The sequence below is a fragment of the Acomys minous genome (assembly GCF_964271855.1).
Source record: "Acomys minous genome assembly, chromosome: 2".
Classification (NCBI taxonomy): Eukaryota; Metazoa; Chordata; class Mammalia; order Rodentia; family Muridae; genus Acomys; species Acomys minous.
The window spans coordinates 76,982,456-76,999,173 of NC_140484.1; the positions used below are offsets into that span (position 1 = coordinate 76,982,456).

Here is a 16,718-nt window from a genome sequence, read left to right on the forward strand (position 1 = left end):
TGAAACAAACTACTAGAAAAAAAATGAGTGTCTCAAAAATGGGAAACAAAAGCTTCTTTTTGTTAGTGGACATAAAAATGGCTTATCAGCCAGGCGTGGTGGCGCAGGCCTTTAATCCCAGCATTTGGGAGGCAGAGGCAGGTGGATCGATGTGAGTTCGAGGCCAGCCTGATCTACAAAGCAAGTCCAGGCAAGGCTACACAGAGAAACCCTGTCTCCAAAAAACCAAAACAAACAAACAAAAAGGCTTATCAAATGGCTGTAAGTTTCTAAGCCTTGACTCCATGTTTACCTATGGTGAGCATGCACTGGGACGCTCACCTTGTTTGAAGAAACACTTATGTAAGGCACCAAGGCCTGGCATTTTCTGCATCCATACTTCTGTCTTTGCCAATCCCTAGATGTGTCACTTTGGCAAAATTATTTGTTCTGTTTATGTCCCAATTTTGCTACTTGTCACGGAGGGCTAATAATAGTACCTGTGTGATGGTTTTGAGCCAGTGCAGCAGAGCCACTTAGCAAGATCTGCTATATTCAGGAACCTTTACTGCAATTACCATTTTTGTTTCTTTGCTGACTGGCAGGAAAAGCCCAAATGGGAAAGAAATATCAAGCAAGGTAGGTGGTGATAGTTTTTAATTTGGAAATAGTTTCCTGTATGGTCCTGCTTGGCCTGGAAGAGCATGCTGGCATTGAACTTGAAACAGTCCTCCTGTCTCTGCCTCCCAGATACTGGAATTAGAGGTGTGAATTGCCAGATCTGGTGTGAAGTTCTGTTCTGCTCCACATTTAGGTATCACAGCAGCCTCACGTTTAAGAAGGATGCAGATGTTTCTGTTTTATTGTGACAGTACCTTACTGTATCCTTGGCTGGCCTACAACTTGCTGTGTAAACCCGGCAGTTGCTGCCAACACACACAGACCGGCCTGCCTCTACCTCTAGAGTTGTGAGATCAAAGGGTCATGCTACCAGGTCCCGTCTGATTTTTGTGTGTAAGCCCACTAACATCAATATATTGAAGTTGGTAAAAGCTAAATGAATCCTCAAAGGTTAGCAACTTATTGATAATGGGCACATAATTATTTTTAAATTTTCATGTATGGTGTGTGTATGTGTTCATGTGCGTATGAGAAATAGTCACTGAACCTGCTGCTCACTGATTCACTTAAACCTGTGCTACAGGAATCTGCCTGTCTCCTACTGCCAGCTCTGGACTGACAGCCAGCGGTCTGGCTTCGTTGTGGGCGCTGGGGATCCATGCCTGTACAGGGACTTCACTGACTTGAGCTGTTTATCCATTCTCTGGATGTAGACTTTGAATCCAGCTGTGCGTGATGTGAGGGGTGTTACTTTTCCTGAGACTCATGTTCACTGAAAACCACTTGTTTTGTGGGTTTACAATAATTTGCTGAATAAGTGTTGACCAAGTCTGCCTGGTACCCAGAAAAACATTTCCTGTTCTGTGTGCCTTGGGTACCTGGAAGTGCAGATGAGGGCGTGGTGGCACTTGCCTTTAATCCCAGCACTTGAGAGGCAGAGGCCGGTGGATTGCCAGCCTGGTCTACAAAGTGAGTCCAGGACAACCAAGGCTCCACAGAGAAACCCTGTCTCGAAAAAACCAAAACAACAACAACAACAACAACAACAACAACAAACTCCAACACTGTAAATGTGTTACTAACATGTAATTAGCTCCCCTTGCCTACTGGAGTGCATCATTACATTATATAACTTAAATGTTAGTGTGATCTGACCTCTATGAATAATTTTTGAACAGAAAATGCTGCTTCTCCTTTTGGCGAAACTTGGCTTTGAGGCAAATGTCAAAGTTGAGAGCTGAGGGCACTCTGGAAGAGCTGGAGCGTTTTTATGTGATGACAAGCTCCTAGACCTGACGACTGGTGTTCTTCCATTCACAAGATGAAGGACTAAATGGAGTCCTCGACCCTCTCCTTTACTTCTTCTTTTGTTGTTGTTAAGATTTATTTAAGTCAGGCATGGTGGCGCACACCTTTAATCCCAGCACTCGGGAGGCAGGGGCAGGGGGATCGCTGTGAGTTCAAGGCCAGCCTGGTCTACAAAGTGAGCCCAGGACTGCCAGGGCTACACAGAGAAACCCTGACTTGAAAAACAAAAAACAAACAAACAGACAAACAAAAGGTTTATTTATTTTGAAGCAGGAGTGAGGGGGGCACACTGTTAATTCCAGCACTAAGGAATCCCAGTACTCAGGAGAGGGAGGCTCTGTAAGTTTGAGGTCTGCCTGGTCTACAGAGTGAGTTCCAGGTCAGCCACAGCTACACAGAAAAACCCTGTTTCAACCTCAACAACAACAACAATAAGAATTTTTAATTTTGTCTTAATATGCATGAGTGATTTGTGTATGTACACCACATTTACGTGAAGTACCTGCTGAAGTCAAAAGATGGTGTTGGATCTTCTGGAACTGGGGTTATAGATGGTTATGAGCCATCATGTGGATGCTGGATACTGAGCCTGGGTCCTCTGGAGGAATAGCCAGGACTTGTAACCATGGGCCATCTCTCCATCCCACAGTGTCCTTTTCAGTGACAGTCTGTCTTGGTGTCAACCATAGATATAGGATACTCACAGCCATTTCTTGGTCTTAAAACATTGTTGGGGCATTCTTGTTTGCACTTCAGCTGAGACCCATGATGCATCCTTTTCCCCTGTCCAATCTGACCTGTTCTTTTCTACCAGGCTTCTTGCACCTGGGTGGCCTCCGTACTGCCCTCTACAACTACATCTTTGCCAAGAAGCACCAAGGGAGCTTCATTCTGAGGCTGGAGGACACCGATCAGAGCCGCCTGGTACCAGGGGCAGCAGAAAACATTGAGGACATGCTGGAGTGGGCAGGTGAGGCTGGCAAGGAACGCGTCTCTGGAGAGGAGAATGAGGAGGAAAATGGCTAACCATCTGGAAAGCTCCCCTAGAGCCTGGAAAATTGAATTTAGTTTCACCTTATGCTCAAAATGGAGTCTGAAAACCAAGTGGCAGTACTTAGGATAAATCTCATTTGTTTGATCCCAACACACTGCCCTTTGTGAAACTAAAGCTTGTCTCTATCTTACTTTTAAATCAGTCCTATGAGCCAAACAAAATGAATGCCGTCTCAGGAACTGACCTTGTGGGTAAGTTAACCCTGAGTATAACTAGGCTTGCTGACAATAAGGAGTGTATTTGTCACCTGGCTCATCCCACTCCTTTGGGCTTGTTCTAAAGACAGGCACTAGAGAAAGTTAATACCCTAAGAAAAAAATACCAATACTCTTTGGAGACATATACACTCATCTCTGGTAATTATCCACTAGGCTCTAAGTTCCTAGGTAGCAAAAGCCCATTTATGTCTAGCTTTTATTAGGGAAGTTTTAGTATATATGTATTTAGTTGAGGTTCATGGAGTAAAGGAATTTGCTTATAAGATCACTTAGAAATGCCTCACTGTGGAAAATGCTAGGGTTGCAGTTGTTAGCACTACACACACTCCGATAACTCTTTATATTCTTAAAGTAGTACTGGGACTCCAATTTGGCGCCTGTGCATATTAAGCAAGTGCTCTACCACTGTATCCCAACCCTGTAATCCATGCTTAGCCTGATACTAAGTTATGGTAAGAATCACAGAGAAAGGACTGGGAAGATGGCTGGTTGGGTAAAGTGCTTGCTGTGCAGGTGTGAGGGCTTGAGATCCAATCCCCTAGGGGTTCACAGACCCAGGTTCTGGCCGGTGAACTCCAGGTTCAGTGAGAAGAGGGGCAGGAAGAGATGTCTGAATGGCTAAGAGCACTTACTGTTCTTGGTTCCAACATCCTTTTCTAGTCCCTTGGGTACTATACAGGCATGGTGCACATGCATACGTGCAGGCAAAACATTCATACACAAAGGAATAATTGTTTTTTATTTTGTTTATTTTTTAATATTTTATTAATTTATTCATATTACATCTCAATTGTTATTTATTTTTTAATCTTAAAAAAAAAAAGAGGTAGGAAGCCCTTGAGGAAGACACCCAGTGTTGACCTCTGGCCTCTGCATGTATGTTTGCACATGCAAAATTACAGAGAAACAGTAACAGGCCAGAAAACCGAGGATAGATAGAGCACTCTTCCTGATGGGGTTGTTTCTCTGGGCACAGAGTCTTGAGTGAAGTAAGGGCTAACTGGCTCTGTACAGTAGATGGAATCAGGTGCAGCTGTTCTGTGCAAGAGGAGTGTTGGGTGAGGAATGACAGGGAGGCCACAGACTGCAAGAAGGCAAAGTGGCTGGAGATGGGAGGGCAGTGAGTTCATTCAGTAAACTAAGGCCCAGGTAAGAACTTCAACTTGATGGGGCCCTTGCTGCACAGGTACTGTGTGAGGCTCGTGCAGAGATGAGCAAGGCTGCTGGCCCTGGCCTCATGGACCATCCAGTGCATCGCTGCTGTATAAGCAGGGCCTGTAGCACCCTGTCATAGTATCATATAACCACAGACAAGGTACTAAGGCACCGTTTGTTGCTGACACATTTAACCCTGATTAAGCTAAATGAGTCACAAAGTAAAACCAAGTCCTTAATCTGGGAAAGAGGCTGGTGGGGATGAGGAAGTGTTAGTGGAAGGGGAGGCAGATAGACTGAAGGGAGGTATAATGAGAAATGTGTACATAGTGTGAAAATGTCTTGAGGATGAAATTAATAAAAAAGATGGAGATCTTTTTAAAAGTAATAAATTTTGATCTGGAAATGATTCCAAACTTACCTTATTCAACCTTGCTCTGCACCCTCCCCCACCTCCTTTTTGTTGTGTTGTTTTGTTTTGCTTCCTTTTATTGTGGAGACAGTGCCTCATGTCTGGCCTCAAACTTACTGTGTTTCCAGGTGGCTTTGAACTGTTGACTCTCATGAGTGCTAGAGCTATAGGCGTACACACCATGCTGGTCTTTTTCTAAGGGCATGCAGGGTTTTTTGAGAAGGAGAGTAGCAGCTTCCCGTAGCGGGAAGGGGTCCTGGAAATGGATTGTCCCCTCTTCCTCTGCTAGAGTATGTCCTAGTTAGCAGTCACTGCTGCTGTGATGAAACACTATGACCAGAAGCAGCTTGGAGAGAAGGTTTATCTGCCTTACGCTTCCCAAGGGACGTCAGTACAAGAACTCAGACAGAGCAGAACCTGGAGGCTGGAGCAGATGCAGAGGCCATGGACGGTGCTGCTTACTGGCTTGTTCTTCATGGCTTGCTCCCCATGGCTTGCTCCCTATGGCTTGCTCCCCATGGCTTGCTCAGCCTACTTTCTTATAGGACCCAGGACCACTTGTTCAGGCATGACCACACTAACCTGGACTGGCCCTACCACAGGAACCACTAACTAAGAAAATGCCCTATAGGCTTGCCTATAGCCTGATCCTATGGAGACATTTGCTTTGTTGAAGTTCCTTTCTCTCTGATGACTCCAGTTGGTATCAAGTTGACATAAAACTAGCCAGCATGGAGTATCTTTTGTATTTTGGGTTTTTTGGTTTTGTTTTGTTTTGTTTTGTTTTTTTAGAATTCAATACATGTAAACAATGCATCTTGATCTTAAGCACCCCGACTCCCCCTTTCACTCCCCTAGGAGCCCCCAAGTCCTTCCACCTCACCCCTAGTTACCCCAACACATCCCACTCTCCCGTTCATGTTCCCTTTTTTGTTTTGTTTTGTTTTTTGGTTTGGTTTGGTGTTTTTGAGACAAGTTTTCTCTGCATAGCCTTGGCTGTCCTCAAACTCACAGTGATCCGCCTAACCTCTGCCTTGAAAGTGCTAAGACTAAAGGTGTGTGCCACCACTCCCGGCAGGTCCTCTGCTTCGTTTTTTGTTTTGGTTTGTTTTTTTGTTTGGTTGGTTTTGGTTTTTCAAGACAGCGCCTCTCTATATAGCCTTAGCTGTCCTGGACTCACTTTGTAGACCAGGCTGGCCTTGAACTCACAGCGATCTGCCTACCTTTGTTTACCACTATGCCTAGCTCCTCTCCTTTTTTAAACCAATAACCAAATGTGTCCAAATGTCACTATCTGTTGGGATATTAACATACTCTTCTGCAGGTAATCATAGATGCAGTGAGTTTATGAGTGCAGTGGCCATGTCATGTCCCAAAGACAGCACTTCACAGCTCTCCTCATCTTCTGGCTCTTAAATTCTTTTTATTCTTCTGAAATGTTCTCTGGGTCTTGAGGTGGATAAGGACATTCCTTTCATAGCTGAGCACTCAGTAGACACTTAGTCCCAGCACTCTGACCAGTTGTACGTTGTGGTACATGCTGCCCACTGCAGAGAAAAGCTTCTCTGACAAGGTTGAGGGGATGAACATCAATATTTAGAAGGCAGTTTGACAAGTTCTCATTTAGCAAATCAACAGTAGGAAGTTCCGTTTGAGAGCCTTTGACCTCCTGAGCCATGGGCATTGGGCAGGCCTACAGTACCGGGCCTGAAATCCTTCCTGTGGAGCATGCCTTCAAGCCCAGTCCGAAAGCATGCTGTTCTTGCACCACCGGAGTGTGGGGTGTGGCATCTTGCCGGCAGGCTAGTATTGTAATAGCTGATATTGTAATGTGCAGAGTTGGCTGCAGGGGTGCCGTTGATGTGTTTCCCTTCCCGGTGGTGTGCTTTACACCTTCCACATTATGAGAGCCTGCTTAGCAAGGAAGAAGTGTTTTAGATAGTTTCTGTTTGCTATCTGAATGTCCTGCAGCAAAATGTGCCTTGTTTTCATCGAGAGGACTTACTATCTTGTTCTGGTAAGGTTACTAAGTGTGGGAGTGCTTTAGATTTGTTTGTTTGTTTAGTTTGTGTGTGTGTGTGTTTGCCTGTATGAGATTATGTGTACCACGTGCATGCAGAAGCCTGTGGAAGCCAGAAGAGTGTACCGGATCCCCTGGAACTGGAGTTACACGTGGTTATGAGCTTCATGTGGGAGCTGGAAACCAAACTGTGGTCTCTGCGAGAGCAGTAAGTGCTCTTTAACTACTGAGCCATCTCTCTGAGCCCCATGTGTATGTGTGGTTTTGTTCTTGTTTTGAGACAGAATTTGAGTATAGCACAGGGTAGTCTTAATCTTAAGACAATCTTCTTATTTCAGCCTCGCTAGTAATGGACTGCCAGTATGACATGACATGCCTACCTCCCCATCTTTTTTGTAATCACAGGAAGAAATGAAGGTCCTGTGAGAGATACAGGCATACTTTTTTGGGCCACTTTATTGGGTTCTTCTATCTATCACCCTCCCACCCCTTATTCTACCCTAATCCTTTCCAGCCCCCCAACACTAGATAAGAGAGAAAGGATAGTGGGAAAGTGGGCATGGACCTCCTTAGACTGCTTCCCACTGATTAGGGGCAAGTCCAGTCTCTGTTGTCAGAATACCCAGCAAGTGCAGCACAGGGGGCAGCAGCCTCCACATACGCTCTTAGGGCTCTCCCATTTATGCTCTCTCCAGATTCCCCAGAATTAAACTATCTGTAGCTGGCATAAATCAAGCCCTCCCACCCCCTGAGCATGAGACAATCGTAGTTAATGGCTATGAACAATCTGAAGCAGCCCCATATCCCACACCGGGATTAAAACAACATTCACATAACCAAAATTCTCACTACAGAGAGATATCCCTGTGCCTCCTGCATCCCAAGACTATGTGATTTGCAGCCACCAGCCTCTCCGAAATTGTAGTAGTACTGGCGTCATGGGCTTAAAAAAGTTCAATGTGGGAAGAGTGCAGCCAGGTACTGGAATGTATCAGGGGTCTGCCTGAGGCAGAGGCACATGGGCCACCATGGCCACAAACGAGCTGGCCAGCAAGCTGAGCCAGAGGCTGCAGATAGAAGGTAAAGGTAGTGAGGTGACAGGGCTCCAGGGCTCAACATGGTGGTGGTGGTGGTGGTGACCGGGGCCCCGATGAGGCCAGCACCAACCACTGTTGATCACCAACCTGCTATGGCTGTGGTTCTCAACCAGGGCATCGGCAAGCCACAGTCACGTAGCTGCCACATCTCCAACCCTTAAACTGAGTTCAAGTTGTCCAGAAAGCAGATCAAAGATGTGCAACTGTTTGAGCAGTATGATGCTTGCATCTTCCACAAGGCAGCAGCAGGGGAGTTGCAGGAAGACAGTGGCTTGCACATTATGACCTGCCTCTTCAAGATCGATGTCCCCACAGAGGTGTTAAGGGTGCCAGGAATTTCTTTGAGGCCAAGGTACAGGCCATCTGCGTGTCCAGCCACTTTGAGGTTTAAAAAAAAAAATTAGGAAGAAACAGGCTGAGGAAGTGAAGCAACAAAAAGCAACATTTAAGGATCTGCAGTCCACCTTCAAGAACAAGGACCCAAGCTAAGAGCTGGCCCTGCCCCAGTGTGAAGTCTGGAGGCTGGAGTGGGTGCAGGAGACCTGTGTGCAGAATCACAACGAAAATCTAAATTGTCTGTGAATGGATCTCATTCAAGAGTCTGCCCTGTGGCTGGGCCAGTCCTTGCTCGCCCCTCCTGTTCCTGAGGCTGTGGCACCATCCACTAGCACCCTCTCTAGCCATCCTGGTGTCTCTGGTTGTCTGGTTACCCTGCTGCCTGCCCTCTCCCAGCTCCAGCCCATTCATGCCTCTTCTTGTGAACCAGCTTTCTCCACCAGTCTGGCCTTAACTGTAGGCTGCCTAGCCCTGATGGCTCCTTCCTACATAGGGACCAGTAGGGAGTGTGTGAGCCCCTCTCAGGACTCTTCCTTTCAGATCAGCCCCCTTACTGCTGGAAATGAAGGGGCTCCTGCATTGGTGAAGAGACCCAGGCCATGGCACTCTCGGCTGATATAAATGGGCCAGCCACTCTGAGAATCTACCTCATAGGCTACACTCAGCTACTCATGCCATGGGGATGTGCGTGATAGGGCTCTGTGGGGCAGGGGGTGTGCAGAAATGTTACTCTCTGACAGCCACCCCCAGAACAAGCTGAGGGTCCCAAGGAGCTGTGGAGAGAGGGGTGAGGTTCCTAAGGGATTGGCCTTCCAAGGGCAGACCTCAGCACTCTGCCTTCATTTCCCATAGGATACCTCATGTGTTTGTGTGTACTGAGAATAGGACATAGGGCCAGCGCCCCTTTCACACGATTCTTCCCTGGGTTTGTCTCCCGTGATAGCACCGGCCTGTCATGCCCACCCCTAGAACACATGGGGGTTCTCTAGGTCCATCACCAGACAGGCCACAGTGAACCCGATGCTGTTCCTCCATAGCTCTCATGTGCTTGCGTGTGTGTGTATCTGTGTGTGCACACATGTGAGTGTATGTGTGTGTGTGTGTCCATTGCTGTGTTGTGAAACTGACATCACCCAGTCTAATTGAATAACTATGGAGGGTAATGTTTTTAATCTGTCTGTCTGTCTGTCTGTCTGTCTACCTAGCTAGGACTTAGAACCTCCTTCTAGCCCAGCCCAACAGCTGTAGCCCTGGCCTGTGTTTTCCTTAGTGGGTATTTTTAAACAGATGAATATAAATTACCTTTACTTTTGGCTTTTTGCATTTTTTTGTCCTCCCTCTAAACTGCCCCCCCCCCAAAAAGAAAAAATTATTTCTTCCACAATGACAACAAAAAGTTCATTGTATAGCTGGATGGTGGTGGCACACACCTTTAATCTCAGCACTTGAGAAACAGGCAGATCTCTGTGAGTTTGAGGCCAGCATGGTCTATAGAGTGAATTCCAAGACAATCAGGGCTACACAGAGAAACCTAGTCTCAAAAAAAAAAAAAAAAAAATCAAACGAAACAAAAAGCTCCATGTGTATGTAATCACCTACATAATACCTGGAGAGAAAAAAAAAGAGCCTCATGTTTCTGGTGTTACTTGTGATGACAGTTCTTCACCTATGCTCCAGGCATCCCACCTGATGAGAGTCCCCGCCGGGGTGGTCCTGCAGGGCCTTACTGTCAGTCACAGCGGCTGGCACTGTATGCCCAGGCCACGGAAGCACTGCTGAAGTCTGGAGCTGCCTATCCCTGTTTCTGTTCACCACAGCGCCTGGAGCTCCTGAAGAAGGAAGCTCTGAGGAACCGTCAGACACCCCGGTGAGAGCCCCAGCCCACTGTGGACGCCTCCCTGAGCCAGTGTATGTTGCTTCTGTTTCTGCAGGTCAGGCGTCTGTGCAGGGCTTACCTGGGTTCTTTCGTTCTGGGAATCTTTCTATCTTTTCTTTCTTTCTTTCTTTCTTTTAAGATTTATTTATTTATTTTATGTATCTGAGTGCTCTATCTGCATGTATACGCACATGCCAGAAGAGGGCACCAGATCCTAGTATAGATGGTTGTGAGCTACCATGTGTGGGAATTGACCTGAGGACCTCTGGAAAAGCAGACAGTGCTCTTTTTTTTTTTTTTTAAATATATTTTGTTAATTTATTCATATTACATCTCAATGGTTATCCCATCCCTTGTATCCTCCCATTGCTCCTTCCCTCCCATTTTCCCCTTATTCCCCTCCCCTATGACTGTGACTGAAGGGGATTTCCTCCCCCTATATATGCTCATAGGGTATCAAGTCTCTTCTTGGTAGCCTGCTATCCTTCCTCTGAGTGCCATCAGGCCTCCCCATCCAGGAGACATGGTCAAATATGGGGCACCAGAGTTTGTGTGAAAGTCAGTGCCCGCTCTCCACTCAACTGTGAAGAACGTCCTGTCCATTGGCTAGATCTGGGTAGGCGTTCGAAGTTTATTGCACGTATTGTCCTTGGCTGGTGCCATAGTTTGAGCAGGACCTCTGGGCCCAGATCCACCCATCATAATGTTCTTCTTGTAGGTTTCTAGGACCCTGTGGATCCTTCTATTTCCCCATCTCCCTTGCTTCTCTCACCTAGAGTCCCAGTAGGAAGTCTTCCCCTCTGTCCCACTTTCCTGGTGAGTGCAGACAGTGCTCTTAACTAAGACCCTGAGTCATCTCTCCAGCCTGTGGGTATCTTTCAAAGCTGTAATTGGGCTGAAGTCCAGCCTGGATTCACCTCTACTCCTCAGAGGCTGTGGCTAGGCCAAGGGTCTTATTGGTTGTCTGCTTCTTGTCACATGACTGTTCTCTAACCTTTCTAATATTTTTGGTTATGAGCCTAGCCTTTAATGGCTGAGCCATCTCTCCAGCCTCCTCTCTAACCTTTCTAAAGTGTCAAAATATACAAAACCTGTCTGTTTGTTTCCAGAGCTGAAGACCAAACCCAGGGCCTTGTTCTTGTTCCGCAAGTGCTCTACAAGTGAGCTAAACTCCCAACCTTCTTTTTTCCTCCTCTGTGGTTGTGCTTGAGGTTAAACGAATAGCCTGCTACCTGCTAGGCAAACAGTCTCCCAACTCTGCTGTATCTCCAAACCACACAGGTCACTGCCTAGGGCAACTTACAACCTGGCAGTTAAATATACCTAACTGTGGAGGTGACATCTTACCACTGTGTTCTGTTCCTTAAAAAGAAGTCAGTATGAATTCAGCCTATACTTAGAGGGCAGACATTGTAGAACATGGATGCCAAGAGGCAGGATCACAGTCACTGGGCTGTAGGAGAAGCTGCTGCCTATATTGCACCTCAGGCAGTATTATCTATAGTAATAACTATTGTAATGCATACATCTTTTTTCTGGGCTGGAGAAAGTGCTCAGTAATTAAGAATTCTTACAGTGCTGTGTATGGTGGTATGTACTTCTAATCCTAGTACTTGGGAGATGGGGCAGGAAGATCTCTGTGAATTTTAAGCTAGCCAGTTCTACATAGTAAGTTCCAGGATAGCCAGAGCTGTAAACAGACCCTGTCTTAAAAAAAAAAAAAAAAAAAAAAAAGCTGACTGATAGAGTAAAGGACCCACATTCAGTCCTTAGCCACCTACGTGGAACTTAACCCTCTGTAACACCAGTTCCAGAGGAGTCTGATTCTTCTGGCCTCTACAAGTATGCGTGTATGTGCACACACATACACACACAGAGTACTCAAAAGTAAAAGTAATGAAAATGTCTGGGTGTGATGCTTTTAATCCCAGCACTCAGGAGGCAGAGGTTGGCAGATCTTTGTGAGTTCAAGCTAGCTTGATCTACAAAGTAAGTTCCAGGCCAGTAAGGGCTACATAGTGTAATACTATATCTAAATAAATAAACGGCAATAAGGGCAGGTTTTGTGAGTTGGTACTCTCCTTCCACCACATGGGACTTGACCTCAGGTCATCAGCCTTGGCGGGAGGCACCCTCGCCCCCTGGCTATCTCACTAGCATCAGGTTTAATACTCAGACTACCCCAAAATACAGAGAAACATTTCTCCTCTCCCTCCCTTTGGCACTCATTTCCCTCTCCCGAGGCAGCTGGTACTAGATGGTTCCTGCCTGTGTTGATAAACAGGATTTACCTTTTCCAGTCTGGCAGTATGCAGTATACTACACACATGCTGTCATGGAGGAGCTTCTATGTAACCCATACTTTTTTTTCCTATCCTATAATACTCCATTTATGGCATGGCATGGTAACATTTGCCTGTAATCCCAGCATTCAGGAGACAGAGGCAGGAGGATCAGGAGTTCAAGGTCATCCTTAGCTACCCTGGGACTTTGAAGCCTTCCTGGACTTTGTGAGACCTTAAAAAAAAAAATCTATTTGAAAATGCTATGGCAGCTGGGCGTGGTGCACGCCTTTAATCCCAGTACTCGGGATGCAGAGGCAGGCAGATCACTGTGAGTTTGAGACCAGCCTGGTCTACAAGATAGCCAAGGTTACCCAGAGAAACCCTGTCTTGAAAAATGAAAAACAACAACAAAAATGCTATGGTTTACTTACTCTGTTTGAACCTTTGTGTCTGTTATGCTGTTATAAAGGAAGGAGCTGTGATGACTGTGGTAGTTTAAAGGAGAATGGTGCCAATAGGTTTGTGTGTTTGAATACTTAGTTCCCAGATGGTAGAGCCCTTAAGGTAGGATTAAGAAGTGCGGCCTTGTTGGAGGAGGTTTCAAAAGACTGCAGCCATTCCCACTCTGCCTCCTGCTTGCCAATCACCATGTGAGCTCTCAGCTGTCCCTGCTGCCGCCATGCCTTTGTGCCATCATCATGGGCTCTAACCCTCTGAAACTAGAGGCCCAATTTAATGCTTTTTTTTTTCTCTTTGTTTCTTTTTTTTTTTTTTTTTTTTTTTTTTTTTTTTGAGACAGGGTTTCTCTGTGGAGCCCTGGCTGTCCTGGAACTCACTGTAGACCAGTTTGGCCTCAAACTCATGAAGATCCTCTGCCTTCCAAGTTCTGGGATTAAAGGCATGGTGGCCTCGCTAATGCTTTCTTCTATAAGTTGCTTTAGCCATAGTATTTTGACACAGCAATAGATAAGCAACCAATACAGTAAGGGAACATTGAAGCACACACTTTGTGTCTGTGATATGTGTGTGGGGGATAGTCTCCTAGTTCGTTTGCTGTGGTAAGATACCCTGACAAAAGAAACTTAAGACTGGAAGGGTCTCTTCTGGCTCACAGTTGAGAGCACAGCCCATCATGGCAAGAAGCCAAGGCAGCAGGGGCTTGAAGCGTCTGCCCACACTGTGTTCTTGAACTGAAAGAGCCATTTGCCTCTGCCTCTTGAGTGCTGGCATTAATGCATGCACGACCACATCTGGGTAAAGCTTTTTTTTAAAGTGTCAAACTAGGACCTGGAGAGTTGACTTAGCAGTTAAGAACTCATACTGGTCTTGCACAGGGCTCATATCAGGCAGCTCACAACCCCTGTAACTCCAGCTCCAGGGGCATCCAATGACTCTGATCTCCACAGATACTGTGCTCAAATGCACATACATATGCATAATTTAAATAGCAATTTTTGAAGAAGTGATCAGCCAAAAAAGAAAAAGAAGTAAAAGATAAAATAAGTTAAGAAGTGAAAAATAGCAACAGCTCTCAGTAAGTACTTTCTCTAGTAGACGAATCATCTAGGCTTGCGGTTACCCTGCAGATTCTGGCTTAGCAGGTCTAAAGTTTGGGTCTGAGTTTCTCACGAGTTCCCAAGCAAAGCTGATGCTAAGGGTCTACACACCCACTTTGAGGAGGAAGGACATGAGCCACGCAGGCCTTATCTTCAGATCTTGTAGAAACCTGGAGATGGATGGATGACTCTAGGCTGAGAGAGCGGCCTTAAGATGTCAGGGCTCTGTGGGGACCTCTCTGACTGTTGCCCTGCCTGCTGACAGCCTTGCCTTCTCTCTTAATTGTATGTAGAGTGAAAAGTTCCAAAATGGCTTCTCAGAGTGTGGGAGCCACAGAGTGCTTCTAGGAGGTATAAAAAGGAGTTTGGTGTTCTCCCCTTACAGGTATGTCTTAACCTCATTGGCGAGAACTGTCTTTCCCAGGACCTTAGCCTTTCCTTACCCGCCAAGTTTCGCTGCCTTTGATTCTCAGTAGAGAATAAATAGTGTGCATTCCTCCCTGGCCTGATCACTCTCAGCACAGTTGTCTGTATTCATTGTAATTCTAATCTTGGTCTAAGCATTTTCCATGTCCTCCTTAGCAAGGGAAAAGGAACAATGATTAATAAGCCAACAAGCATTAGTGTCTGCCACACTGTGTTATCCCACACAACTTTAGACAGAGGAAGCCGCTTCAAGAGGTTAATGAGTTACCCAAGGGCACAAGCTGTCAGAGACCGCAGGTAAGGGTTGGGGTTATAGGTCAGTTGGGAGAGTGCTTACTAGCATGCCCAAGACCCTGAGTGACATCCGCAGTGCTACAAGTAAAAGCCATAACTTAAGAGGCAGGTGGAACATCTGTCCACTGATGGTTCTCTTAGCTGCTCTGCTGCTCTGTCTCCTAACAGGTATGACAATCGGTGCCGGAACCTGAGCCAGGCCCAGGTGGCGCAGAAGCTGGCCACAGATCCCAAGCCTGCTATCCGCTTCCGTCTGGAGGAGGCGGCACCAGCCTTCCAGGACCTGGTATATGGCTGGACTCAGCATGAAGTGGCCAGTGTGGAGGGGGACCCAGTTATTCTGAAGAGTGATGGCTTCCCCACCTACCACCTAGCCTGCGTGGTAGATGACCACCACATGAACATCAGCCATGTGCTGAGGGGCTCTGAGTGGCTGGTCTCCACCTCCAAGCACCTTCTCCTCTACCAGGCCCTGGGCTGGCAGCCACCTCGATTTGCTCATCTGCCCCTGCTCCTCAACAGGGATGGTAGCAAGCTATCTAAGAGGCAAGGGGACATTTTCCTGGAGCATTTTGCTGCTGCCGGTTTTCTGCCTGAAGCCTTGCTCGACATCATCACCAACTGTGGCTCAGGGTTTGCAGGTACATACCCACCAGAGGGATCATGGTGGCCATGCTTGAGCTTTGATACAGACAGCTCTGCTTGTCAGCCCCAGCCTCGTCACCTATTAGTCACATGATCTTGGACAAGTCCATTATTCTAGTCAGCACTGTTTATTGAGGCAGACAACTGCTCCCTCACTTGGTTTTCCCACAGTGCTATGTTGATGGAGTGGGGCTCACAATAGGTACTGTCCTTGCCCTCAAAGACCTAGAATTTCATTAACCTTGTCCGTGTGATAGGTCTAATTAACCCTCTAGGGTTAATTAGGAGCCAGTGAGCTTATAAATATAAGGAACCAGTTCACTGTCTGGCCACACCATAGGCACAAAAGCCACAGACCTCATGATTACTGTAATTATATAAGTTTGTGCTCTAACAGTATTACTGATGTTACTGTGAATCTAGCTTATTCCAGGTCTAGAACACACAAACTTTGAAGAACCAGGTACCAAATAGGATGACTTCATGTGGCAAGAATTTTTCTTTTTCTTTTTCTTTTCTTTCTTTCTTTCTTTCTTTTTTTTTTTTTTTAAAGATTTATTTATTTATTATGTATACAATGCACATCAGATCACATTATAGATGGTTGTGAGCCACCATGTGGTTGCTGGGAATTGAACTCATGACCTCTGGAAGAGAAGTCAGTGCTCTTAACCGCTGAGCCATCTCTCCAGCCCCTTTCTTTTTTTTTTTTTTTTTTTTTTTTTTTTTGTTTTGTTTTTTTTTTTTTTGTTTGTTTTTTTTTTTTTTTTTTTTTTTTTTTTTTTTTTTTTGGTTTTTCAAGGCAAGGTTTCTCCAGGTAGCCTTGACTGTCCTAGACTCACTAGACCAGGCTGGGATCAAAGGCCTGTGTCACCATGCCCGGCCCAAGGATTTTTAAAACCCCAGCAGTAACATGATAATCTAGTTTCTAAGGTGATTTGAGGCTTTGGGAGGTTGAGTAACTTGTCAGAGTCACATCCATAGTAAAGGATAATAGTTCTTTTGTTTATTTGTTTAAGACAGGGTTTCTGGGTGTCTCTGTGTTTCTTTGGCTGTCCTGAACTCACTTTGTAGACCAGGCTGGCCTCAAAACTCAGAGATCCTCCTGCCACTGCCTCCCAGAGTGCTGAGATCACAGGTGTGCGGCACCACACCCAGCTCGAGGATACGCAGTTCTCGAGCTCTGTGTCTGGCAGTTGTGCCTTCTGAGTGTGTCAAAGGGAGCTGCCGCTTCCGGGGGCTGGAGAGAAGGCTCAGCAGTTAAAAGCTCTTGCTAGTTTTTCTGAGTTCCATTCACAGCACCCACATCAGATGGTTCACAGCTGCCTATAACTCAAGGTATCCAACAGCCTGTTGGCTCTGAGCACACCTGCACTCACATCAATTAAAAGTAAGGGCGAAAAGTTCAAAAAAGCAGCAGCTTTCAGTCTGGGTGT

The 16,718-nt window shown here is 46.1% G+C and overlaps 1 protein-coding gene across 2 annotated transcripts in view; it reads left to right on the forward strand.

Moving 5' to 3' along the window:
• Positions 1–16,718, forward strand: part of EARS2 (glutamyl-tRNA synthetase 2, mitochondrial) — a 31,368-nt gene that overhangs the window by 1,204 nt on the left and 13,446 nt on the right. For both annotated transcript variants that reach the window (XM_084771915.1, XM_084771916.1), the window contains exons 2-4: positions 2,723–2,878; positions 9,878–10,067; positions 14,806–15,278. In XM_084771915.1, coding sequence (XP_084628041.1) covers positions 2,723–2,878; positions 9,878–10,067; positions 14,806–15,278 — 819 coding nt within the window. The remainder of the gene's footprint in view (positions 1–2,722; positions 2,879–9,877; positions 10,068–14,805; positions 15,279–16,718) is intronic.